This window comes from Bos javanicus, chromosome 28, assembly GCF_032452875.1.
Source record: "Bos javanicus breed banteng chromosome 28, ARS-OSU_banteng_1.0, whole genome shotgun sequence".
Classification (NCBI taxonomy): Eukaryota; Metazoa; Chordata; class Mammalia; order Artiodactyla; family Bovidae; genus Bos; species Bos javanicus.
Window position 1 is genome coordinate 5,026,725 of NC_083895.1, and position 27,954 is coordinate 5,054,678.

At 42.0% G+C, this 27,954-nt stretch overlaps 1 protein-coding gene across 9 annotated transcripts in view; it reads right to left on the reverse strand.

Annotated features, from left to right (window-relative positions):
- TTC13 (tetratricopeptide repeat domain 13) overlaps positions 1-27,954 on the reverse strand; it is a 102,864-nt gene that overhangs the window by 17,062 nt on the left and 57,848 nt on the right. For 4 of the 9 annotated variants that reach the window (XM_061404803.1, XM_061404799.1, XM_061404806.1 and 1 more), the window contains 11 exons: positions 19,273-19,403; positions 18,621-18,753; positions 18,020-18,112; positions 15,182-15,265; positions 14,275-14,359; positions 10,767-10,876; positions 8,045-8,180; positions 6,602-6,681; positions 3,951-4,029; positions 3,744-3,823; positions 1,025-1,808 (listed from right to left, as the gene is read on the reverse strand). In XM_061404803.1, coding sequence (XP_061260787.1) covers positions 1,694-1,808; positions 3,744-3,823; positions 3,951-4,029; positions 6,602-6,681; positions 8,045-8,180; positions 10,767-10,876; positions 14,275-14,359; positions 15,182-15,265; positions 18,020-18,112; positions 18,621-18,753; positions 19,273-19,403 — 1,126 coding nt within the window. In that variant the 3' untranslated portion in view covers positions 1,025-1,693. Of the gene's footprint in view, positions 1-1,024; positions 1,809-3,743; positions 3,824-3,950; positions 4,030-6,601; positions 6,682-8,044; positions 8,181-10,766; positions 10,877-14,274; positions 14,360-15,181; positions 15,266-18,019; positions 18,113-18,620; positions 18,754-19,272; positions 19,404-27,954 lie in introns of those variants that run through there. The other 5 variants (XM_061404801.1, XM_061404807.1, XM_061404805.1 and 2 more) reach the window with 3 other exon arrangements.

The window sequence follows — 27,954 nt, forward strand, 5'->3', positions numbered from 1 at the left end:
GGGTGTGGACATATTCTGATATTTTAGAAAAGTCAGTTAATTTATTTGGACCATTTCCCTAACTGAAAAATGTGTGTCTCACAATTAAAAATTTTGAAGAGTTGGTGATAAAGTGAAGAAAAATCCTTGAAGAAATTGAAAGATTTTGACTTTGGGATGATAGGCAAAAAGAGGGAAAAGTTTAAAAACTTACTCATTTCTCCTTTGCTTAGTCTCTACAATCCCCCTCTCACTTTGCAATCCTGTAGGCTATATCTGGATGCAGGTCAAACAGCAGCAAGTTGAGAGTGCAGAGCAATGTAACAGATCGATGGAGATTTTGCATGGAACACAGTTAAGTATGCTGAATCTTGAGAAGAACCTGGGAATGAATCCTTGGTGCCCTGAGACCACGGTGGGGCAGGACAGGCCTTGGGGCCAGAAAGGCCTGGCTGGATCCTAGCACCTTGGCTTTGGGGGCACCTGGGAGAGTCATCAAGCTCCCAAAGCCTCAACCCTCTTATCTATAAAATGAAAACAAAGACTCTGGGGAAAGCTGACTGTGGGTGTGAGCTCTCTTTATAAAATGAGGTGTGCCTAATGATTTGTATCACCATCCAGATGAGATGAGAACACGAGCCACATCCTGGTGTTTTGAAACACACGTCAGTGCCCAGAACAGCACCTGTCCAAAGGGCAGGTCCTATCTGTCCAAAGAATGGTCTTCTGCTGATCATGCTGCAAGTGCCAGACCATGCAGCAAGTGCCAGGGTGGCGTCTCTGCCGAGCATGGTTGCTTGCAGACATGCAGACACTGCTGTGTCCTGCTCACAGAGTCTGCGAGACAGAAAGAGAATAACAGAAAGCAGTGACTAGCTTAACTCTTTAACAGAGAACAAAGAAAAATGAAAATGACTGGAAATGGTGTTTAACTGAACCCATTTATGCACTGTCATTCACCCTGTCTGCAAAAGAAAGTTAGCAATTTTCTGACTGTTCTTATACCTGAAAGTGAAACTGGCTCACAAAATAAAAACATACATAATCCAGTGTCAAAAACTGGTGATTTATAGAAATCACCCCGTTTATTTTTTCCAATAAAGAGGAAAAAAACAAATAAAACATGTTTCAATAATTCAGTGTTTGAGTCACTGGCAAATACTGTCTGTATCATTCAACAAAAGTGTCCCAGGTCATGAGCTCCAGGCATGCTGATGGCCACAAATCTTCCACGGTTCAAACGAAATGGAGAACCCACACGTGAGGACGATGTCAGTTGAAAACAAGATGCATTATCACAGTATGCATAAAAAGAAGGTCTTTGAAAAACACCCAGATTTTTAAAGGAATGAAAACACTCCTGTTTTGTTGTAGCTTTTGTTCCCTTTAATTGTTAATTTTTGGTTTTCGGAGTAAACATTTTTCGCCATGAGGAAGGAGTCATATGACTTTGTAAGTGGAAACCAAGTGGCCACTGGCTAATGCAAATGCCTCCCATCCCAGACACAGAGCTCTTCTGTCCCCTCAAAACCCTCTTTCATGATTTCTGTTATGGTTCAGAAAGGTAAATAAAATGATTTCAAGTATTCAATTCCTATCAAAAATTGGTATCAAAAGTAATAAAGGACCTAATTTCTTTATAATTCCATGTTTTAAAAAATAACTTAAGAAGCAAGAGGTCCGGCCCTTTACTTGTATAAATACCACAGCGTAACTAGAGTTTCTTAAGACAACGTGGAGAGGAGTCTGTGTTTAGCACCTCGATCATTGATCTTAATGTTGGGAACGTTTCTGACACAGACGGAAGAGTCTTATAAGAAGGTGAAATACTGAAAGAGAAAAATGCAAAGAAAGGGTGTGAAAATCAACACAATTTTACCAAAAAAGGCAAAGCTTATATTACACCAATTCCTATTACAATATTCACTTTACAGTACTCCACATGCGTGACATCAGACAACATCACATCGCAGGGGGACCTGTGAGCAGAGCAGATCCTGTTGTAGCAATGAATGGGGTATCAGCAGGCTCCCATCATGAGATGCGGGTAAATTCAACCAGCCTTCGGAAAGAAAGTCAATCTCTGACTTACACAGTGAGTGTTACGCAAACACATCCCTCCGAGGCACACGCTAGACGTGGAACCTGAAGACACATGATTTGGGTCCAGCCTTGATCCTTATCAGCTTTAGTGGTTCCTCTCAGACCCACTTCCCTGTATTTGCAGCAAGAAGGACGGTATTCCTAACTCCCAGAGTTACTTAATCCTGGTAAGGAGTGTGGCTGCTGCTAAGTGGCTTCAGTCGTGTGTGACTCTGTGCGACCCCAGAGATGGCAGCCCACCAGGCTTCCCCGTCCCTGGATTCTCCAGGCAAGAACACTGGAGTGGGTTGCCATTTCCTTCTCCAACGCATGAAAGTGAAAAGTGAAAGTGAAGTCGCTCAGTCGTTTCCGACTCTGAGCGACCCCATGGACTGCAGCCTACCAGGCTACTCTGTCCATGGATTTTCCAGGCAAGAGTACTGGAGTGGGTGCCATTGCCTTCTCTGAAGGAGTGTGGAATGGGTCTCAATTACATTGTAAACCTGTAGCTGCACAACATAAGGTGGCGTTTCTATTTTTAGAACTCTTAAAGAGTTGTTAAAAGATCAACACTGTAAAATTATGCAGGAAACAGAGGCAAGGCCTTTGACCTTATGATCATGTTACTAAAATACATGTAAACTAGTAAACCTGAGACAAAAATATACCAGAAGGAGGTGTAACTGTTAGGAGTTTTCATTACAAAGCTAATGGAATACTTACAAATGGGACCAAAGTATCTTACAGAGACAAACTTCCGTTTTAAACAGAGCACGGATTATCCAGCAATTTTTAGAGTGGTTGCTATGTTGAACAGATATGGAAAGGCAAAACTGGAAGTTTCTATGATATTAAAAAAAAACCATGGAGAAGGAGCAAGAGTCAATAAGGTTAAATAGTGAGATGTGCTTAAAGATTAAGAGCGAAAGGAGAAGGCAGCAGCAGAGGATGAGATGGTTGGACGGCATCATAGACTCGATGGACGTGAATTTGAGCAAACTCTGGGAGACAGTGGAGGACAGAGGAACTTAGCGTGTTGTAGCCCATGAAGTTGCAAAGAGCTGGACATGACTTAGGATTGAACAACAACAACAACAAAATTAACTATGAAACCACCTGTGAGTTTAATGTCAGCCCATATATACATATTTATTTATGTGCTCCTATGGTGCTTTTGAAAACAAGAGCCAGGGAAGATCATAGTACAGGGCCCTCCCACAGTAACCGTCAGGAGTAATTTCTCGCAGCTTTCACTGACTCCTATGTATTTTGTACCTAAATTACAGTAAAGCATCACCTTCCCCAAACAAAGAGGAAAGGAAAAGTGCAGCTGAAAGGCAGGTGCCACCACCCAGAGAAGTCTGAGTCAGGTCCAGCTCAGTTTTCAAAATCCCTCCTGAATACTGACTCTGCGAGTCTGGGACAAAGGATCAATGAGCCAGGAGACAGGAATATCTGACTATATAAATAAGACACCTGTAACCCTTCCTTCACAAACTGGCTTCCTTATTTTATTCATTATTCATTTTTATCCATACACTCACCTGTTAAGGGGTCATAAATGACAACAAAAACATAGTAACTTTGAAAAGCAGATTAAATTCATTATATAATCATAACCCATAAAAAATTAGTACAATTCCAGTTTCACATCCTTTTGTCGACCCCTATCAAGAAGTTACCTTTTCAAGTTCATCCAGCTTTTAGCTATTTTGCTAAAGGCCTCTGAACCAGGGGCAGTCATAGCTTCAAAGTCAACCAACTGAAAGAGAAAGAGATTTAATGGAGGGGAGGCTCCCTTTGGGATTCGGTTCATTTATGTGTCTTAACATAAAACTCCACAGACTGGAATTGAAACCTTTTCCCTTCTGGCTCCAGCTCCAACATACCTTTCCTTTGGGAATTTTTCCTGCTACTTCTTTCCCACTTGCCATCAGCGCTCCCACAATCACTGAGTAAGCGATCACACTATTCAGATAGAGAACAATTACCAGTCAGTCCAGGCCACAGACAGTTACCACACTATGGACTTCCCATCCTAAAAGATGACATTGTATTTCTTTTAACACTTCTTTGGACATTAAAAGAATATTTTCATTTGTTCTAAAAATATTTGCTAATTTACTAAGAAAAATATTTACTGGTTTACTAATTTAGGGGTAAATGTGTAACAATAATATTTTTCTGAGACAAAGTTTCTTTTAATTAGGAGTTTTCTTTTCAATTGGTTTTCCTATTCTTATAGGAAAACACTGAATTAGAAAATGTGCCTGCTTTCTATTATTTTAAAAAATTCATTATCGGCCACATCACATGGCATGTGGGATCTTAGTTCCCCAAGCAGGGACTGAGTCTAAGCCCCCTGCATTGGAAGCGTGGGGTCTTAACAGCTGGACTGCCAGGGAAGACCTTGCTTGCTTACATTTTTAACTGCATGAGGCTTGGCTTTAAAATGCATATATATATATATATATATATATATATATAATATATATATTATACTTTGTAAATGCAAACATATTATTAGAGTTTAACAATAAAAACTTTGGCCCCAAAGAAGAAAAAGAACGCATCTCAGAAAGTACTAACAGACTGGTCTGAAGGCTGGGTTATGTGCACTTCCTTCCTGCCATGTCCAGACTCACTCTGGGCTCTGACATTTGTATTATGATGCCATCTGTGTGCTTTGTGAGAGGCACCCCAGGACGAAGACAGCTAAGACAGAGCTCTTGCCTCTGCAAATGGACACCAGAGAAAGGGAGTCAGCCCTGCAGTCACCTAATAGGGAAGCCCTCACAGAGGCCATGGACACATGTGCTTTATCTTTGAAGGCCATGGGCAGGGCAATGGAGAGGAGAAGGCAGGGAAATGGCTGGCTGGGTGGGACAGGAAGGTGTTTGGACAAGCAGGGGGTGTGGTGGAGAGACCAGAGTGAGGATGGAGAGAGGGTAGATGACAGGAAAGGTGATGAGGCCATGGTAAACCAGGGCAGGGAGGAGCTGGCACTGTGCATCACGCCACTGAGTTGGCACCTGAGCCAACAGATATAAAGAACTGGCGCACAAAGAGGGAAAAAGAAAAGCCTGGAAATGGAGAGACCAGTTAGAAAGGTCAGTGCAAGAGATAAGCAGGGGGACTTCCCTGGTGGTCCAGTGGTTAAGAATCTGCCTGTGAATTACAGGGGACACGGGTCTGATTCCTGGTTTGAAAGGATCCCACATGCCTCGAGGCAGCTAAGCTGGAGAGCTGCAGCTACTGAAGCCTGAGTGCCTAGAGCCAGTGCTGCATAACAGGAGAAGCCACTGCAATGAGAAGCCCATGCCCTCTCAACACAGAGTAGCTCCAGCTCACTGCAACTAGAGAAAGCCCCCACACAGCAATAAAGACCCAGTGCAGCCAAAAATAGAGAATTAAATGAACATTTTTTTAAAAAAGAAAGGTCAGTGCAAGAGATGAGCCGATCTGAGCTATGGCACGTGCAAGGAGCATGAGGAGAGGAGAGGTTTAGGAGGCAGAGTCAACAAGACTCAGTCAGGGACCGGACAGGTGCAGGGGCTGAGGGGGAGCCGGGGGTGACTGGAGTTGGACCTCCTTCTCAAGTGACACAGAAGCCCACAGAGCTGCTGCGTGAACACACGCGTGCACAGTGCCTGCAAGCGGTGGATGAACAGGCACATGGAGGCCCCCTGCATGTTATAGATCTAGTTAGCATTCCTATAACAGTTGTGCCTAAGGTACAACATTTCTGTTCCTATTTTACTTCAAGGCCATTTTTACCTCGTAAGTTCCAGGTGCACACATGTCTACACCACAGAGTGATCACCACCAGCCCAGTTTCCATCCATCACCACCAGTGGACGCCCTGCGCCCATTATGCCCAACTCCCAGTGCTTTTTTAATAGTACTAGGAGAGTTTTACTTTCTAAAGTATTAATCAGAGATCAAGACACTTAAGTATATGATTTTAACCAAAACATCTGAAATTCAAACATGTGCTAACAACAGCATACACCATTCACCTGATTCGCTGTACATGGTACCATACAAAAGGGAATAAAAACAAAGCTCTACAGACACACCCTTGTTTGAACGACACTTGAAAGACTCCTGATGAATTCGCTAAGTAGAATTCATTTATAACAGTAATAATACTTTGGGATGGTTGCTGATGCAAAAGTATTAAACTTTAGGGCTAAAGGTCAATTAATGGCCAAAATTTGAGGGCAGCAGGGTAACAGTCTGGGCAAACACCAGGAATTAAAGCACAGTGAGAGCATGTGTGCACAGAGTGAGATTTGGATACATTTTTGTGAATGAATGAGCTCCAGCCTGTAAACACCAAGAGCCTTCTACTAGAACTACCTTCCAGAATCCTTGATGATGCAGTAGATCAAGGACATCACTTTCAGGTGGACTTTGGAAAATCAAAGTGGGCTTCTCGCCATTGCTAGGATACCTGTACTCATACCCACACAGCAAATGCAAGCAAAAGGCGTGTGTTCTTCACCACAAAACTGTCAGATTATAGGATATCACCCACCTGGATCCACGAGAGAGCGGCATTAAATTATAAAAATAATAAACTAAGGATAAGATTAAGTTGCAAACAGCATCAGCCTCCTAGGAAAAAAAAGATATGTGCTCATGAACTTAAATAATAGATTATAAACTCATTTTTATGAGGTAACAAGACACAGCAGAATCTTTTACTAGGAAGAGGATTATTTCATTCTTCTCCTACAAGGACCTACTTTTCATATCCCTGAATATATTATACTCTTTCACATCATTTTTTTCTAATGAAAGGGTATATGTACAATTTAGTTTTAAGCAGTATGCTCCCAGCTGCCTTCAAAACAGCAAACTTTTTCTGATAAACGTAGATATCTGTTTTGGTCTATAACATTATTTGCAAAGTCAAAATTAGGATTTTGCAAAGTCAAAAAAAAAACATTAGGATTAAAATAAAACAAAGTGCTTATTAATATTGAATATACTTTCTCAGACTACAGGCCTCTCTACTCCAAGATTCTGATTAGCGTCACCCCTCCCCCCGCCACTGAGATTTAGGTGATCGATACACTTAATTATATATGTGTGTGCATGCTAAATCTCTTCAGTTGGGTCTGACTCTTTGTGACCCCATGAACTGTAGCCCGCCAGGCTCCTCTGTCCATGGGATTCTCCAGGCGAGAAAACTGGAGTGGGTTGCCATGCCCTCCTCCAATTATATGTATAAACTGAATAAAATCCAGAGAAATAAAGGAACTTTCCAAAAGCCATGGGTATCTATTCCAGAACGTGGATGGAGCACCCCCTATACTCTCCACACAGTAACAGCTACAATCATGCAGGTGACATTGTAGCTCCTGGGGAGCAGGATGTAGCTCCCCGTTGAATCAGAAAGCAATGGTGGAGGAGCCTGCAGTCCAGGAAACAGTCACGTCCATCATGGACAACCTATACACTTAAATACTGACAAAGCTCCAATTTATGATAATATAACACAGTAACTCAGAGAAGGCAATGGCACCCCACTCCAGTACTCTTGCCTGGAAACTCCCATGGATGGAGGAGCCTAGTAGGCTCTAGTCCATGGGGTCGCTGGGAGTCAGACACGACTGAGCGACTTCCCTTTCACTTTTCACTTTCATGCATTGGAGAAGGAAATGGCAACCCACTCCAGTGTTCTTGCCTGGAGAATCCCAGGGACGGGGGAGCCTGGTGGGCTGCCGTCTATGGGGTTGCAGAGAGTCAGACACGACTGAAGGGACTTAGCACAGCATAGCGTAACACAGTAACTACATACATTCCCCTCTCTCAGTTTCTGTAGTTATTAAATACGGAACTGTCTCTATAAGAATATTAAAAGAAGTATTTCCTGGTTATTTAAGGCTGATTTCAAGCATAAATGTACGATCTCAGTGAAAGAGGACAGAAGAATCATAGCAGCATGGATAAAATGAAGACAAACAGAACCTACCCCGAATTCTGATGAGAGAATCAGTGCTTTTCCTTTTGCTGTTAGATCTTTATAAAGTGCATCTATTTCGGCATGATATAATTGTGTTCTCTCTTCTGTGGTTTGAGTCTCCACAGAAAATAGTATATTGCCAACCCTAGAAATACAAGAATGTATGTCAGAGGCATGTATTATACAATTCACAGAGCTAAACACGGTGACAGGGGTGTGGGGCAGCAGCAGGCGGCACTCGCTGATGTGGCAGGACATGCGAGGAGTGTCCACGCGTTTCTGAACAGACTGCCGAGGCGTGTCTCGTAGCAGGCGGTTTTGTCACAAATAGATTTTGCTCAGTTTAACCGTACGTACTTTTTTAAAAAAAACTTGTTTTTTAATTTTAATTTTTAATTGGAGGATAATAGCTTTACCATGTTGTGCTGGCTTCTGCCATACAACAACATGAGTCAGCCGTAAGTATACATACATCCTGAACCTCCCTCCCTCCCACCCCCATCCCACTCCTCTAGGTCACCAGAGAGCACTGAGCTGAGCTCCCTGTGCTGTGCGGCAGCTTCTCCCTAGCTGTCTGCTTTACACACGGTAATGTACATATGTCAGTGCTGCTCTCTCAGTTCGTCCCACCCCTTCCTCCCCCTGCTGTGTCTACAAGTCCTTTCTCTGTGTCTGTGTCTCTATTCCTGCCCTGAGAATAGGTTTATCAGTGCTATCTTTTTAGATTCCATATATATATGTGTTAAAACACAGTAGCTGTTTTTCTCCTTTGGACTTAACTTCAATCTGTATAATAGGCTCTAGATTCATATGTACGTCTTTTATGAGCTTAAGCCAACAGAGGAGGAAATAACTTCACAGAGTACAACATATTTCAATGTGTTTCAGTTTTATCAGACAATCACTCTTTTACATCAGAAGAGCAGGAGCTGGGGCTGTGCACAGAAAACAAGTTCTGGGCCTCCACAGTTTCATTTTTTAAAACTCTGCTGCATGTGCAGCTCCATGTGAGGCCCGGGGCAGGATAAAAGTTCCATGCAACAGGTATTTACTGTATAACACCAGTACCAAAATGCTGAAAATAGTCCTTAGATCCTATGAAGAACAACAAGGCAAAGCAGCTGTCTTTATCAAGGAAAGGAGGGGGAAACAAGGTCACAGATTATTATGAGTCCATGCGTAGGGCGGTAACAGTTGATCAGAGGTTCAGAGGAGAAAGTTGATCTAATTTGGAAGATGTGGAAGAAAACAGAAAATGCTTTGTGGGAGAAGGGGCCAGAACTTGGTTGGGTCTTCAAGATGAGGCTGTGAGTGAAACAGACCCAAGAGGTAGGAGGTGACCTCGGGGAACAAGTCATCCAGCTGAAGTGGCAGGCCTGGTTCTGGCAGCAAAGTGCTTCAGGTAAAGCAGGAAGCACTGTTTGAGGCCATTATTACAAAAGGCCTTGCCTGTCTGGCAGGGGAGATGATTTTGGAGTCAGCAGGAAGTGGCAGGGTACGGACTAGGGAGGGATTTTTGGATCCAGGGGAACACCCAGTGGGGTGGAGCCCACTGAAGCATTGGTCAGGCCCCAGGAGACCGGAGATGGAGATACGAGTCATGAGTCCTCGTGGGGGTCAGAGGCCCCAAGCAAGGCTGACAACAAATGGGATGAAAAGAGACAGCTGAGGAAGATGCTGTGTTTGGGGGAAGGATTTATGTACTCTTACTTAGTAGTTCATTTCTGCTGGGAACTGAATCATGGGTGGGTGAAGAGGAAGGAGACAATAATTTTACATCAATAGAAAACCCTGGAATTCCTTTTATGCGAGGAGAACCATCTTTATTGGGAAGGTACTTTGATAAGTGGCTTGGGGTAGAGATGGAGACCTCAAAGGAAAAGTCACAGAATCTTTGCTAAATGGTGTTTCTTCCGGAAGGTGTGAGTTCTGACATGGAAGCAAGAGACCAGGAGGCAGAGGGGCTAAGAGGATGTGGGGCCCAATGCTGAGCTGCCAGACACCCTTGATGCCGATGTGGTGGAGCTCAGGGCAGCAACTGAGGAATGCGTGTTGTGGGGAGGACAGTAACTGGGGAGGGTCAAGATCATGCCACCAAAGCTCAAGGATGTGGAGGCTCCGAGGTGAAGTTTGGATTTCAGATGGACATAAAATGATTATGACCACAAATTTTCATTTGGTGCTATTATATAAGCTGAAAAAGTGGAAAACATCCTAAATGATCAATGACAAGTAAAAACTAGTAGGAGTAACTCTATAATATTCCAAAAATAGAATACTAGGCAATTTTTAGAAATGCTTTTAAGAATAAGGTATGGGAAAATGTTCAGAGCAAGAGTAGAAAAGAAACAGGTTATAAAACAATATGTACAGTATAATCTCAGTTTTTAAGGAAACAATGATTTAAAATTTTTTATCTTTGCTTATCTATATTCTAAATTTTCAATGAGACGTACTTGTACTCCCACAATGAATTAAAACTATATTTAAAATTCCAATAACAGCCTTCAATCTGTCAATCTCTCATCTTTTTTTCACTTAATTGGTAAAAGTCTTCCTCACAACAAGCTTCAAAAAAGCTGGTTCTAGTGATACACTGGACCTTGATAATCTCCATTTCAGGAGACAGCAAAAGCCCGGAATGTCCACCCTGCTCTGGCAATACCAGGTGTCTGCACACTTTCTGACACCTGCCCCCCTCTGTACACCCACACTTAGGAAGCACACGTACTTGTCTCCCGTAATCGTAATCGTGAAGCCATCATATTCCTTCCCTTGGTCTTTGAGGCTGGGAACTTTGGTGTTCACAGTGAACCCATCCTTTGTTTTAGTATTAAACTGCTTTCAAGGAAAAAGAAAATTCACATTACTAGTGAGATTCATTGTAAATTCCAAATCTGCGGCGCCAACTCTTGACTTTGATGTTTCTAGAAGGCTCAGAGAACGCAAGACATGGTGTCCTCTGCCCTGGCGGTTAGTGTCCAGGACGCCTGTGTCTGTCCCTAGGCCCCCATCCACTCTCTCAGCCCAAGTCACACTCCCCATGGCCCCTGCCAGAGGCCAGAAGAGAACCTCAGCGCAAAACGCACACAGCCTTTCTTCAGTGGCAACTCTCACTCCGAAGAGCTCCACTTGGGTCTTTTCTCTTGTTAATCTTAATTGGCAGGAACTTTGACACTTAGCAGGATAGCTGTATTCAATCCTACAACTCAAAATAGCACTATGCATTTTTGCTAGTGCTTCTTCAAAGTAGACTCTTATCTGTCTGAAAAGTACTCAGAATTTTGTCAACTGAGAATTTTATACACACACACGCACATACCCCAACTGTGCAGACCATAGAGTAACAAAGCAGAGTATTCTAAAGGAGTTAGAGGTAAGAATGGCTCTTAAGGGTGATGAGTATGAACACAGCTTTCTGTTTAAAACACTTCTGACGAACTGAAAAGCCAATAAATAGGTGTTGTCATTGCTCCAGAAACATTCTCCCCAAATTCGGTTATTGAGTGTAGCCAATATTGTTTAGGATTGGCAGACTTGAATAAGAGAATCGACGGTAAAATAGAAAGAGGTTGTGCTTCACAAAACACACTGGAGGAAAAGGTTGTCTAAAAACAGCAACCAGTGGGCATTCACTAAGGTCCAGGAAAGGGTGAACATGTGTGGATGTGGGCAGGAAGGCTGGCAGCAGGGGCTGAGACAAGAGATGTCTTTGTATGAGGACAAGGACTTTTAGGGGCAGAATGTGCTAACACTTAAGGGTATGCGTCAATTCTCTTTAATGCTCTCTGCATGCCTATAAGATAGGCCACGACCTCGATCTCACAGGTGAGGAAACCCAGTTGGTGACATGCGGCAAGGTGAGGTCCTGCCTGAGCTGCACATGGAAACAGGGGCCCAGGCCCTCATGACACCCAGTCCCTTAATTCACTAGCCAGCTGCCCAGAGGGGAACTGAGGTACCTCTGAACCTGGCAGAAGGACATCGTGTAGAAGAACCTGTCAGGGCATCACATTCAACAAGCACTTTAAACGCAAAGGCATATTTTTATTTACTTCTATGTGTGCCTTTAGAAACACCAGTACATACCCAGCCTGCGTGGAGGCACGGTGTGCAAGGCCATAGTGAGATGGCCATTCCCAGATATAGCCAAACAGGCAATGACTTTGCATTCGAAGTCAGACACTGGGTGGGTGGCAGGGTGATGCTGGGCCCCTTAGCAGCTCTCCACGCAACTGCAGCCTTTTGTGCATTATGCTTTTCTTAATACACACACAGACATACACACATACTATGGGCTTCCCTGGTGGCTCAGACAGTAAGGAATTTGCCTGCAATGCAGCAGACCCGGGTTCAATCCCTGGGTTGGGAAGATCCCCTGGTGAAGGGTATGGCAACCCACCCCAGTATTCTTGCCTGGAGAATTCCATGGACAGAGGAGCCTGGTAGGCTACAGTCCATGGGTCACAAAGAGTGGGACATGACTGAGTGACTAACACTCTCACTTTTCACTTTCATATATATGTGTTACAATATCCCTCAGCTGCTTCCCTATTCTGCCTAATACAGTAAATTTAAATGCCGAAAACACCCACTGGAAAGCTGAAGACTAAAATCTGAGTCAGGCTCCAGTTTCCTTCTGTCTGGTGCATCCAGCAGTCCTTGGTGGGGCCATTCTGCCCCCTGGAGGACATTTGGGGAATTCAGGGGAGCGTGTGGCTACAAGGATGAGGTGCGAGGGACAGTCACACGGGCATGACTCCCGCTGGATCTGCACATGGATGAAGAAGCTGTTTGTAATGTAATAATTACCTAGGCCTGGAATCAGACTCCATTTTACCCTCACACGCTAAATATCTATTACAGTTGAAATACCCACTGACTTTTCTAGAAATGCAAACAGCATATAAACTGAGGAAAGAGTATATCTGTACATTGTACAGAACTATTAAGTGTGGTTTACCATTATGGAAAACCATATCACCAAAGTCATAGCTCATGATACTTGAGTCACCAAATGACAGATCGCTGCAGGGCTGCCTCTGGAGCTGTCACATTCACCAAGACTTTACACACGTGTGCAAGCAACCGGCTACTTCTTTGTGGCTTCTCATGAAGATATGCCTGAATGCTGACCTACTGTTTCTTGCCTATAAATGACTTAGCTTTTAGAGCTCCTTTAGAGCACTATGGTGACCTTCTAAGGGGTTTTTTGAGTATGTGCATTCTTATGGATTTGATTTTAGTGTAGTAAATGGGCCATCTGAACATGTTTGCTGAGTTAAGACGGGTTTGAGAAGACTGAGAACCACACCTCAGTTCACGAGACCCTCAAAATAACCAGGTTGGCCAGAAACAAGGCTCATAAGCACACAGAGCCTGGAGGCGAGCCAGGAGCGACGGCCCAGCCCAGTGAGCAGACGGGCCTGGGGCGTGGGGCCAGCTCGTGGCTTTGCCCATGACAAGATGCCTCCTGGTTATGCTTTAGAAATGTGTGAGCTTTGTCATACACAGAAATGTCTTATCATTTACTTGATGTACATCAGTCTTATCTACTATAGCTACAAGGAGAATATTTATTCAAGTTTTATGTTATAGGTCAAACTATTAATTGAAAAAAATCAAATGTACCTGTTGTGGGCACATTTTGGGTAGTTTGGAGAAAAGGTTCATAAAGTTCTAATTTCTTAATGGATTATACTTTTAAAACAATATAATTATTTCCCCCTGATGGGCCCTTTATCTTGAATTCAAATCCTTCTGATACTGACGTTGCCACACCTGCTTTTCTCCAGGAGCATTTGCCTGGCCTACCTTTCAGCCTTGAACGCTTTGACTATCATCTTGTCACAGGTGTTTCCAGTGAACAGAGCACAGCTGGGCTTTAAAACACCGATCTGAGATGCTTGTTCTCTCGGGGAGGGAATCAATCACTCACGACATATCACCCATTATACACATTCCCTCCTGATCTTAATGTTCCCCCTTCTCTTTCTGTAAACCTTTAGTTGAACTGACTTTGCTTTCTTTATTGCATTTTCTTACCTTCTAGGGTCTGCTTTAATTTTGGTTATTATTCAGAATGTGTTTTTATCGGTGTTTTTAAGTGGCACACTTTATAAAACTTAAAATACTAATAACATTAACAAATATGCATCTAATGATAATAAGTTCTTCTTTCAAAGAGTACTAATTTTTTCCCCTAAAAACAATTGCTGTGATTTTGATGATAAATTTACCTTCATAATTGGAAGGAGGTCTTCCACTTTGTGGACCTTTTCCAGAGCTTCTCTAACTTCCAACAGTCCTTTAGGATTATTAGCTCTTTAAAGGGGAAACAGAGAGAAAGCAACTAAAATTAACACAGAAATCAGTAATTAGTTACACTATTACCTTTAATTTAGATAAATCCTTAATTACAAGTGGCTCAATATTCAAAATGATGGACCACAACCGAAGTATCAAAATAAGGGAATAGTTTAATCTAATAAGTATTGGGCTACAGATGAGAATGAGGGAAACAGCAGTCTGTCCAGATATGAAATAGGGAAAACCAGAACGGATGGACAGCCAGTGTCTATGTGGACATGCATGGGTCTGGGCTTGGTCAGAAAACTTTTGATTCTCCTATTTCAACTATGAAATTAGAAGTATATGTTTTTTATTCCTAAAGTTGCTCAAATGGAAGTATACTACTAGGCTTTTATACCAATTTTATATTTGCTTGGTGACAACTAACCTTCAGAATTCTTTTTCGCCGGGCTTTTGTCCACTGTCCTATCTACACGGCACAGCCTCTCAGTTGAGGGAGAATGAGTATTAAGGCTGAAATCCATCATTTAATCCCTAATTAAGAAATTTAAAGAAATATCCTGCCTTCACTGAATTCAAAGACAGGAGAGAGGCTAGAAAAGCCACAGGGCTGTAAGATTAAAAACACTCAGTTGAGGTCCATGGATTTCGTAAAGCTATTTTAAAAAGGTTGATAAATGATTTGAAAGGCTTTATGATTCCAAACACTATGTAAAAATGTGATATATTCTGTTCAGTCTGTCAACAGGTGTGGTTTTCAAGTTTCATAAATATAACTAATGAAAAATATATAAAATCTATCCATTACCATGAAAAAGAAAATTGAAAGATTACCCATGATAAACTAGAATTCTATCTTTAATAAAATGAAGAATTTTCTCAAAATATTCCAGGTATCTCATGTTGATCACCTGACCCCTGTTAAGAAAAAAATATATGTTGAGAATGTTTTCACAGTGAGATATGTTCCATAGTATCTAATTTCAACATTAATTCAAAAGGACAGTAAGAGAGCTGTGAGAATAATGCAGCCAAGAGGTTTGGGGCATTGGTTTGTTTGCAGTCAGAGAACGGGAGATACAAATGCCTGTCTTAGCAAAACTGATGGTCAGCAACGGAGAGCACTCTGGAGGAAAGGTACCAAACCCAGTCCAGAGATGCCAAAGCAGGGAGAAAAGTTCTCAAGTGCTGAAATGAGGCCCAGACTTATTTGCCACTTTACCGTTAAGAATCCCTTCCCTTTCCCAGCAACATACCCCCTCCCGTTCTCAGTGTTCCTGACAGCGTTAGCTGCTAATACTCCTTCTGACTGTGTAATTTACTCGCTGTCTTCATCCCCTCCACCACTCTAAATAGTATTTTCCTCCCATTTCTACCCCAACCTCCATTTTCAAAACTATCCCAAGACTCCCCTGGTGGTACAGTGGATAAGAATCCACCTGCCAATGACGGGGACACAAGTTTGATTCCCGGTCTGGGAAGATTCCACATGCTGCGGACCGACTAAGCCTGTGTGCCACAACTACTGAGCCTGTGCTCCACAACGAGAGAAGTCACTGCAATGAAACTCCGTGCATTGCAACGAGAGTAGCTCTCACTTGCTGCAACTAGAGAAAGCCAGCCTGTAGCAATGAAGACCCAGTGCAGCCCCAAAAATAAATAAATAAATTATTTTAAAAACAACAGCAACAAACCCTCCCAGAACCTCATGTATAGCCAACACACTGACACATGTGTCCAAGAGCACACAGAGTCAACTACTCCCTGAAACAGCTCCCTGGGCTCCCCACTGGCGTGTCAAACATGAGTTAAGGAATTCACTCCAGCTCCCAAACGTGTTCACCTGCTTTTTGCCCTGGGGCTTCCTGGCCTCCTGGGGCAACCACATCCCCGCAGCTGCACACTCACCCCCACTTCTAACCCACCACCAGTGCTCCGACCCTGCCTTCTTGTGTCCACTCGTCCCCTTTGGCTCACTTTCACAGAGCTTTCCAGACCTCTGCATCAGTGCACCCAAACGTTACACAACTTTCTAACCACTCCCTATCCCTCCAAGGGAAGTCGCTGCCTTTGCCATCTGTGGCCGAAGTGATCATCCAGATATACAAATCTGTTCAGGTCACATCTCTGCTTCTGAGCTCTAAATGGCTATCATTTCCAGATAGAAAATGACTTAGCATGGGTATGTTAGTTATTTGTTGAGGAAAAAAAGCTATTTATGTTTTGGCTACTGCCTATCTTTCTAGGGTTGATTTCTGACAGTCCCTTAACTATAAACTAATCACAGTTGTACTTCCCTGACCATGCCTAACTCACTGGTGTCGGGGTTGAGGGGGAGGGCAGTTGTTCATGCCTCATCCACCTCTGTTTTCCATCTATCCAAACAGCATCACCTGAGGCTGGACTGGGACGCCTGGCATCCTGTACACAAGAGCAGCATTACATGGCAGCTCACTGGTCTGCCTCCCTCACTAAGCTAGGAGTCTTCTGAAGTCAGGAGCTGTACTTCACCACCATGCAGCTCAGCACGTGGAGAGTGGCCTTCAGTTAAAGCTAGTTGAGTCTACCTGTAAATGTCACAGATTATTCTGTAAGAAACATGAATATACAAGTCACAGGGGAAAGGAAATGTATTTTCTAGAAATTAAAACAATAAATATCCTAATAACATTTCCATTAAACTCAAATGTTGAAGTTGTATAGTAGAATATTTTCTTGATTCAGGCTTCTGGAATTAGAAGCATTTTAAATGTGACAAAACTACCATATTTGTAAAATTTAGCTAAAATTAAATCCAGTGGGTCCCCTTGGAGCTGTTGCTCTTTAATATTTGCTCATCATTTGTTAAGAGGGTGGAATAACAGGGTGAGCACTTCACCCATACCCCTGACTTTTCAGAAGCCTCTGGACAAAACAAAAGCTCTCCAGTTAACCTGCTCAACCTCCCAGGAAGGCAGCTTAGCTCGCAGTGTCTTTAAACCAAACCCTTTGTGTGTTGCAGGGTGGCTCGAGGGGGAAGCCTTTCCCTCACTACAAGAATTCTTTGAGCCACAATATTATAAGTATATAATATAATGGTAATGTAATGTCATTTATCTAAGTACTTTCTATGATAATTTAGGACCATTCAAAGATGGACGTCTAGGCAAAAATCTGGCCTTCTACCCTTCAACTGAGCTCTGCATCAAAGAGATTGGAAAAGGGTACAACATTTCTTTTTGCAACCAGGCCAGCTCAAAAGAACGCAGGCAGGACCCTGCAGGTACAGGGCTAATTTGTGTCCAAAAGTCACCAAGAAAGGAGAAATGGCTTGCTTGCAGTCTCTGTAAACTGATCATTTAAGATAATCTCCTTGGACTTCCCGGGTGGTCCAGTTGTTAAGAATCAGCCTGCCGATGCGGGGACGGGGTTTGACCTCTGGTCTGGGAAGATCCCACACGCCTCAGGGCAACTAAGTCCAAGAGCCACAGCTACTGAGCCCTCACGCCGCGACGACTGAAGTCCGCGCACCTAGAGCCTGTGCTCTGCAACGAGAAGCCGCTTCTCACTACAACGAGAAGCCCACGCAGCACAACTCGAGACAGTCTGCACGTAGCAGCAAAGACCCAGCCGCCAAAACTAATAGAAAAAAAACTGCTACGAAAACAGGAAAGATAAACAGAATGTTCATACCTGATTAAATTTATGTGATTGTTAAAACCTCTGCTGAGACTTCGTGCTGGCATTTGATCCAACCACAGCACTGGCTGGTCTGGGTCAGCAATCCTACAAAATAGGGCTTATTAAAAATGAAGACCTTATAAAACCTAGAAATGTTCAAAAGCATTAAAATAAAACATGTACAAGTCTTTGTGAAAGTGGGGAGAAAACAACTTCTCGGTCCATTACATCTAAAAACATGAAACACAAACCTGCAAATTCCAAAGATATTCCAACTGCACCAAGTAAGAAGTCAGTGCAGGTTTACCAGCAGAGCAGTGTTTTTCTCATGAAAATGAATAACAGCAGGAAACATAACTTATAAGATCTATTATTAGTTAATAAAGGAGAAGGAAATGGCAACCCACTCTAGTATTCTTGCCCGGAAAATCCCATGGACAGAGGACTCTAGCAGGCTACAGTCCACGGGGGTCACAAAGAGTCAGACGTGACTGAATGCACACGCACACACGTTAGTTAATAAAACGGATTCAGAATCTGCTAACTAGAGGAGACTTAACATTATATTACATTGATTCGACTTCTGGTTTATTTTCATTTAAATGCCAGTTACCGTCTCCATTTTACTGCGATGTCAAACATGTCTCTCCACTGCATCAGCCGTGTTTTCCCATTCATTCGAACCTTTGAATTCGTCCAGGTACGCTGTACAGCTTGCATGACTTCTAATGCTGCCAAACCCATGGCTAAAAGAAGGAAATATGGGGGAAACAGAGTTTGTAAGTACCCTTTAGAGGGAATGATCTTCACCAACAACTCAATAAACAATTCAGGAATCATTATATTGAAAGAGAATCACAAGTATTGGAAATTCAACAAGACCAGAGATGCATTACCATCATGACAGCCTGACTAAAACTCAGCTCTATTAGAGGAAACTGGAGACAACTGCAGCCTTGTCTCCTCTCAATCCTGAAGGAACTGAGGTTCAAATCCCTCCTCACCCTATAGGAAGGGGATGGCTCTGGTGGATGAGCTGTCTGACTTAAAGCAATAACTGATGACCTACATTCTACACCTACCCCAAAGCAACAGCGTAAGAGCCAAAGCCAGAAGCATTCTTCTCTCAGAACTCAGTATGAATGAATCTACTCATTTCTGTTCTTACCACATGGAGATTTTGAGTAAGCACAACAAATGATTCTTTGCAAAAGTACAACACAGTTTAACAATCCTTGCTCCATTTTCAGATCATTTTAAAATACCTCTGTGTATTCTCTTGTTTGGCAGGAAACCAGGTGTTTCGTATTGCATCAGGGATCCCAAACGATCAGCCACACAAATCAACTCCTGGACCTCAGGCTTGTAACTCTCAAAATTCTGATGTAACACATCTCTGGAAGAAACGTTACGTACACGATAAAGACTTTTACAACAAATAGCACTTATCCAACTTCATTTGAAAAGCAGTCATTTCGTCCAGTGGAACCATAATTGAGAAAATTCTGACCACATCATCTTTATTTCAGTGCTCAGTACCCAACCAGACACAAGTTAAAAGGACTTTTTCTGACAGTGTGTGCACAATGACTGTCACACGCTTGTTAGTAATGCTGGTAACTAGTTTGCAATCAACTAATTACTTGGTAAACTGCTCCAGAACACATAACCTGCATGGACTGCCTCTTCTGACAAGTGACCAATCAACCCCAACAGTAAGTCCATCCCCTACTTGGGCTCCAAGTTATATTATGCCAAGAGTACTTGAGTGTGTATATGACTACTATTGTTTAACTGTCAACCTGCTAAAAGTTTTCTAACAAAGCCTGCAATTTTAAGTTACAGGCTGTGTTGGGGTCTCCAAGATCCCCCTGGGTTCAGTAATTCACTAGGACTCCTGGGCGCTGTGAGAACACAGCACAGCTGTCAGAGGGAAAAGGCACGGAGAGGGAGCACAGGGAATGAAGTCTAGAGGAAACCAGGCACACTTTCAGGACCCTGGGGAGACAGGTGGCACCAATTCCCCGAGTGAAATGCTCATGAGATACTTTGTACCAGGCACCGATCATGTGAACACACCTGCCCGGCAGGTACCCCAAGTCCCCAGAGGAGAGCACATGTTCAGTGTGAACCACACTGTTCACACACAGGGCGCAGGCACTGAGGAGCCACTCTTAGCTCTGGGCACTTAGGGTGGGAGGAGATTCTGAAATCCCTGTTTCCAGACACCAGCCTGGGGCCAGCCTAGTGACTGGCTTTCATACCCCCTGCTTTCCTGCACCATGTATTTCTCTAAAAGGGGGTGCTGGAGAACATATATAGCCCTTTCAGCAATCTATTTTGTTTTTATTATCTTGATTATTGAAACTTACAAAAGCATACGACCTTATCACTCAACTGAAGAACCAACATGATTATGTAGCCCCACCTGTATGTGTATGTCACTCTACTATCCTATTCTCCTGCCCCCCAGCAAGAGGCTACTTACCGTGAATTTTCTGTTCACAATTTCCTTACCTTTATCTTTAAAAAAAAATAGGTTACATATGTATATCTTTATTCTATAGTTTTGCTTACGAGCTTTATGGAAAAAATGATGTGACACTGCAATGTACCAACTTGCTGTTCTTCCTCAACATTATACTGCAAAATTGGTCCACACTCTGACTTGGGTCATTTGTTTATACTGCTGTACAATACCACACTGTGTGGTCACATGTGCCCATTTTTCTGCTCATAAACATCTGGGATGATTTTGTTTCCAACTGTGAACAAATACTGCTCTCAAGAGGTCTCCAGGTAGTTATGTGCGCAAGCAGATGGTTCTGTCCTGAATATGCACAGGAGCAGGACAGAAAGACTGTAGGACATGCAAATGTTCCATTTTACGTGACAATGAAAAGTGCTGCTGGCCAAAGTGAACGGAGTAATCTATAGCCAAGTATATAAAATTTCCCCTTGATCCCGCTTCTGGTCAATATTACTATTATCGAACTTTCCAACATTTGTTTACCTAAGTGGGTGAAACATCTCATGTGGCCTTATGCTTGCCATTCATGTTTTCCCCTTGGTAAGATTATACCTATTCATGTCTTTTTTTTTAATTTTATTGGATTTATTAGTTGTTTTACAATGTTGTGTTAGCTTCTACTGTACAGCAAAGTAAATCAGCTGTATGTACACATATAGCCCCTCTTTTTTGGATTTCCTTCCCATTCAGGTCACCACAGAGCATTAACTAAGTAGAGTTCCCTGTGGTACACAGTAGGTTCTCATTAGTTATCCATTTTATACATAGTATCAATAGCATATGTGTGTCAATCCTAATTTCCCAATTCATCCCATCCTCCTTTCCCCTCGGTATCCGTACTCGACATCTGTGTCTCTACTTCTGCTTTGCAAATAAGACCATCTCTACATTTTTCTAGATTCCACATATATGTGTTAATATATGATATTTGTTTTTCTCTTCCTGACTTCACTCTGTATGAATCTCTACAAATGAATCAACTTCATTCCTTTTATGGCTGAGCAACATTCCATTGTATATATGTACATCTTTGTCCATTGCTCTCTTGATGAACATGTAGTGGTATAGTGAACATCAGAGCGCATATGTCTTTTTAAATTATGGTTTTCTCTGGGTATATACAGAATAATGCGATTGCTGGTTCATATGGCAGTTCTATTTTCAATTTTCTAAGGAACCTCCATACTGTTCTCGGTAGTGGCTATATTAATTTACACTCCCACCAGCAGTGCACACCCTCTCTAGCATTTGTTGTTTGTAGATTTTTCTGATGATGGCCATTCTGACCAGTGTGAGGTGGTATCTCATTATAATTTTGATTTGCATTTCTCTAATAATAAGTGATGTTGAACATCCTTACATGTATTTGTTGGCCATCTGTATGTCTTCTTTGGAGAAATGTCTATTTATGTCTTCCACCCATTTTTTATTGGGGTGTTTGTTGTTTTGAAATTTAGCCGCATGAGCTGTCTGTATCTTTTGGAGATTAATCCCTTGTCAGTTGCTTCACTTGCAAATATTTTCTCCCATTCTGAGGGTTGTCTTTTCAACTCGTTTATGGTTTTCTTTGCTGTGCAAAAGTTTTTAAGTTTAATTAGGTCCCACTTGCTTATTTTTGTTTTTATTCTTATTACTATAGGAGGTGGATCAAAAAAGATCTTGCTGCAACTTATGTCCAGGAGTTTATTCTGCTTATGCTTTCCTCTAAAAGTTTTATAGCGTCTGGCCTTCCGTTTAGGTCTTCAATCCATCTTGAGTTTACTTTTGTGTATGATGCAAGTGAGTGTTCTAATTCCATTCTTTTACATGTAGCTGTCCAGTCTTCCCAGTACGATTTATTGAACAGGCTATCTTTTTATTGAAGAGGCTATCTTTTCTCCATTGTATATCCTTGCCTCCTTTGTCAAAGATAAGGTGCCCATAGTGCATGGGTTTATCTCTGGGCCTTCAGTTCTGTTCCACTGAATCTATATTTCTGTTTTGGGGCCAGTACCATACTGTCTTGATTACTATAGTATAGTCTGAAGTCAGGAAGGTTGATTCCTCCAGCTCCATTCTTCTTTCTCAAGATTGCTTTGGCTATTTGGGATCTTTTGTATTTCCATACAAATTGCAAATTTTTTCCTAGTTCTGTGAAAGATGGCATCGGTAATGTGATAGAGATTGCTTTGAGCAGTACAGTTATTTTCACAACACTGATTCTTCCAATCCAAGAACATAGTATATCTCTCTGTATCATCTTTGATTTCTTCCATCAATATCTTATCAGTTTCTACATCTAGATCCTTTGCCTCCTTAGGTAGATTTATTCCTAGGTATTTTATTCTTTTCATTGTAATGGTAAATGAGATTGTTTCCATAATTTCTGATCTCTCATTGCTAGTGTACAAGAAATTCAAGAGACTTCTGTGTATTAATTTTGTACCCTGTCACTTTTCTAGATTCACTGATGGGCTCTGGTAGTTTTTTGGTGGCTTCTTTAGGCTTTTCTGTGTATACTATCATGTCATCTCAAACAGTGGCAGTTTTACTTCTTTTTCAATTTGGACTTCTTTTATTTTTTTTCTCTCACTGTCATGGCTAGGACTTTCAAAATTATGTTGAAAAACAGAGGCAAGACTGGACACCCTTGTCTTGTTCCTGATCTTAGAGGAAATACTTTCAGCTTTTCACCATTGAGAATAATGCTTGCTCTGGGTTTGTCATATATGGCCTTTATTATGTTGAGATAGGTGCCCTCTATGCCCACTTTCTAGAGAGGTTTTTTTATCATAAACGACTACTGAACTTTGTCAAAAGCTTTTTCTGCATCTATTGAGATAATCATATGGCTTTTATTCTTCAATTTGGTGTCTCACATTGATTTACATCCCTAGGATAAATCCCACTTGATCACGGTGTATAATCATTTTAATGTGTCGCTGGATGTGGCCTGGTGGTATTTTGTTGAGGATTTTTGCATCTATGTTCATCAGTGATACTGACACACAGCATTCTTTTTGTGTGTGACATCTTTGTCTGGTTTTGGTATCACGGTGATTGTGGCCTTGTAGAATCAGTATGGGAATGTTCCTCTCTCTGCAATTTTTTGAAGAGTAAGGATAGGTGTTAGCTCTTCTCTTAATGTTTGCTAGAATTTGCCAGTAAAGCCATGTGATCCTGGATTTTGTTTGTTGGAAGGCTTTTAATCCCAGTTTTAATTTCATTACTTGTGATTGGCCTGTTTATAATTTTCTGATTTCTTCCTGGCTCACTCTTAGAAGGTTGTATGTTTCTAAGAACTTGTCCATTTCTCCCAGGCTGTCCATTTTATTGGCATACAGTTGCCTATCATAGTCCCTTTAATCCTTTGTATATCTGTGATGTCAGTTTTAAGTTCTCCTCTTTCACTTCTAATTTTATTGATTTGAGTCCTCGCCTTTTCTTGATGAGTCTGGCTAAAGGTTTAACAATTTTGTTTTTCTTCTCAAAGAACCAGCTCTTAGTTTTATTGATCTTTGCTATTTTTTTCATTTCTATTTATTTCTGCTCTGATTTTTATGATTTCTTCACTTCTACTATCCTTGGGTTTTATTTCTTCTTCTTTCTCTAGTTGTTTTAGATGTAAGGTCAGGTAGTCTATTTGAGATTTTTCTTTCATGAGGTGGGACTGTATTGCTATAAACTCCCCCTGAGAACTGCTTTTGCCACATCCCATACGTTTTGGGCAGTGGTGTTTCCATCATCATTTGTTTCTAGGTATTTCTTTATTTCCTTTTTGATGTCTCAGTGATCTCTTGGTTGTTTAGTAGGAAGCTATTGTTTAGCTTCCATGTGTTTGTGTTTTTTACAGGTTTTTCCTGTAATTAATTTCTAATCTCATAGTGTCGTGGTTGGAAAAGATGCTTGATATGATGTCAATTTTCTTAAATTTACTGAGGCTTGATGTGTCACTCAAGATGTGATCTACCCTGTAGAATGCTTCCTGTGCACTTGAGAAGGCAGCATATGCTGCTTTCAGGGGGAGTATCCTAGAAATATCAAGTCTGTCTGGTCTAATGTGTCACTTAATGCTTGCGTTTCCTTATTAATTTTCTATCTGAATGATCTTTCCATTGGTATAAGTGGAATATTAAAAGTGCCCCACTATTACCATGTTACTATTATCATGTAGATTTCCCCTTTTATGGCTGTTAGTATTTGCCTTACATACTGAGATGCTCCTATGTTGGGTGCAAAAATATTTCCAATTGTTACACCTTCTTGGATTGATCCCTTGATCATTATGCAGTGTCCTCCTTTGTCTCTTGCAGTAGTCTTTATTTTAAAGACTATTTTGTCTGATATGGGTATTGCTACTCTAGTTTTCTTTTGATTTCTATTTTCATGGAATATCTTTTCCATCCCCTCACTTTCAGTCTGTATGTGCCCTAGGTCTGAAGTGAGTCTCCTGTAGAGTGCATACATGCAGGTCTTGTTTTGTATCCCTTCAGCCAGTCTGCGTCTCTTGGTTGGAGCATTTAATCCATTCTTATTTAAGGTATTCATTGATATATATGTTCCTTTTAACATTTTCATAATGTTTTGGGTTTGTTTTATAGGTTTTCTATTCTTGTGTTTCCCACCTAGAAAAGTTCCTTTAGCATTTGTTGTAAAGTTGATCTGGTGGAGCTGAATTCTCTTAGCTTTGGCTTATCTGTAAAGATTTGATTTCTCTGTCAAATCTGAATGAGATCCTTACTAGGTACAGTAATCTTGATTGCGTATTTTTTCATTACTTTAAATATTTTCTGCCACTCCTGTCTGGACTGCAGAGTTTCTGCTGAAATATCAGCTGATAACCTTATGGGGATTCCCTTGTATGTTATTTTTTGCTTTTCTCTTCCTGTTTCTAATATTTTTTCTTTGTATTTAATTTTTGTTAGTTTGATCAACATGCGTCTTAGTGTGCTTCTCCTAGGGTTTATGCTATATGACACTCTGTACTTCCTGGACTTGGGTGACTATTTCCTTTCCCATTTTAGGGAAGTTTTTGTCCACAGTCTCTTCAAATATTTTCTCAGGCCCTTCCCTTTCTCTTCTTCTGGGACCCTTATAACTCAAATGTTAGTGTGTTTAAGTTGTCCCAGAGGTCTCTGAGACTGTTTCTATTTCTTTTCATTCTTTTTTCTTTATTCTGCTCCCTGGCAGTTATTTCTACCACTCTATCTTCCAACTTACTTATCCATTCTTCTGCCTCAAGTAGTCTGCTATTGTTTCCTTCTACTGTATTTTTCATTTTAGTTATTGTGTTGTTCATCACTGACTATTCTTTATTTTTCATAGATCATTGTTAAACATTTTTGTATCTTATCAATTAGTGCTTCCACTTTATTTCCAAGATCTTGAATCATCTTACTATCATTACACTGAATTCTTTTCCAGGTAAGTTGTCTATTTCCTCTTCCTATTTATTTGGTCTGTTGGGATTTTACCTTGCTCCTTTGTCTGCAACGTATTTCTCTGTCATTTTATTTTGTCTAACCTACTGTGCAAGGTGGTTGCTCCTTTTGCTTCTGCTGGCTGCCCCCTGATGAGTGAGGCTGGCCCAGGGGCTTGTGCAGGCCTCCTGGTGGGAGGGACTGAAGCCTGTGCGCTGGTGGGTAGAGCTGAGCTTTTTCCCCCTGATGGGCAGGGCCATGTCAGACGGTGTGTTTTGGGGTATCTGTGAGCTTAGTACAGCTTAGGCAGCCTGTCTGCTGATAGGTGGGGCTGTGTTCCTGTCCTGCCGGTTGTTTGGCACGTCCAGCATTGGAGCCTGAAGGCAGTTGGGTGAAGACAAGTCTCGGCATTGAGATGGATACCTCCTGGAGAGCACATGCCAATTACTATTCCCTGGGGTCAGGAATTCCCTGGCGGTCCAGCATCCAGGACTCAGTACTCCCACTCCGGAGGCCTAAGCTCGAACCCTGACCAGTAGACCAAGAGCCTGCAAGCCATGCACTGCAGCCAGAGAAAATAGAAAGAAAAAAGAAGAAAACAAATAAAACCCAAGACAAATAGCAAAAACCAAACCAAACACACAGTACCAACAACACAAATACAGAAGGAAAAACAGAAGAAAACAATTAAACAGACACAACAAATCCAAGACAAATGATAACAACAAAACCAAACAGAAACAAAGAAGCAGACAGAAAAGAATAAAAGGAAAAAAAAAGAGAACAAAGAATTAAAAAATGAGAACAATCAATAAGGACTCAACTAATAAAAACAGAAAAAGAAAACAAATATAGAAAGGAAATAAACAAAGTGAAGACAACATAAAAGAAACCTATAAAAACAATCAAAAAGAAAGAGGAAAAAATAAAGGGATTAACAAAGAACCAAAGAACAAACAGAAAAAAAACTACAAAATATCAAAAAAGTAAACACGGAAAATAAAAGTATATATTAGAAAAACTGGTAAATAAAAATAAAACAGTACCAACTGAACAAAATGAAACAAACAAAGAATAATAGTAATAAGAGTATTCTCCTGGGGCCTCCCCTGTCAGTATCCTTACTCTCACGGTGGGCCAGATCCAGTCCCCGTCTCCCCAGGAGGCCCTCCAATACCTCTAGGTAGGTCTCTGGACCTGCTGTGGGCACTGTGGGGCTAGCTCAGACTCTGACCTGGCCTGACTCCCACATGTACTTACCCTCAAAGTCCACTGCTGACTGACCTCATTCGTGGGAATAGTTGTCTACTCAGGGGCTCCCCAGACACAGGATTTACCAAGCTGATCTCAGGAATTTAATTTGTGGCTTGGGCATCTGCACAGATAGATTTCTGTTCGTTTTCCTTAGTTGCCCCACCCCTGGGGCTCAGTTTTGGTTTTTGCCCCAACTCTGAACGTGCACCACCCTCTCGCATCTGTTTCCCACCTAGGTGAGAAGGAATGAAAACAGTGGCTGAAGGAGACACACTCCCTCAGGCTGGTGAGGAGTATAGCATCCACAACTAGGGTTTGCATGCGTTGCCTGCAGTGGTAGGGACCAGAAGGCAGTTGCAACAGACTAGGCTGCAGTCACTCTAGTGGGAGTCTCTCCCAGTGCTGGTGGAGGCAGGGGCTGGCATGTAGGGGGATGTAGCAGGCCCACTTCTTCCATGCCTCTCAACAATGATGCCTCGTTTCCTAGGCACACCATGCTTCCGCTAGGGCAATTCCCAGCAATAGAGCCCTTCACTTCTGTCCCCCATTGTATCTGTTCAGGCAATAGTATTCCTTTCCCCAGATATGCTCTCTTTTTAACTCCATGCTTTAGCACTCAGCCTCTGCCAGCATTGGTGGATTTTTGTCTCAGGCAGGAGTGCCCAGGAAGGCTTTGACAAGGGCACTGCTTCAGACCCCAGAGCCTGCCTGGGCAGAGGAGGCCTTGGCTTAAGGGGTGGGCAAGCCTGCTCAGATGGCTGCCC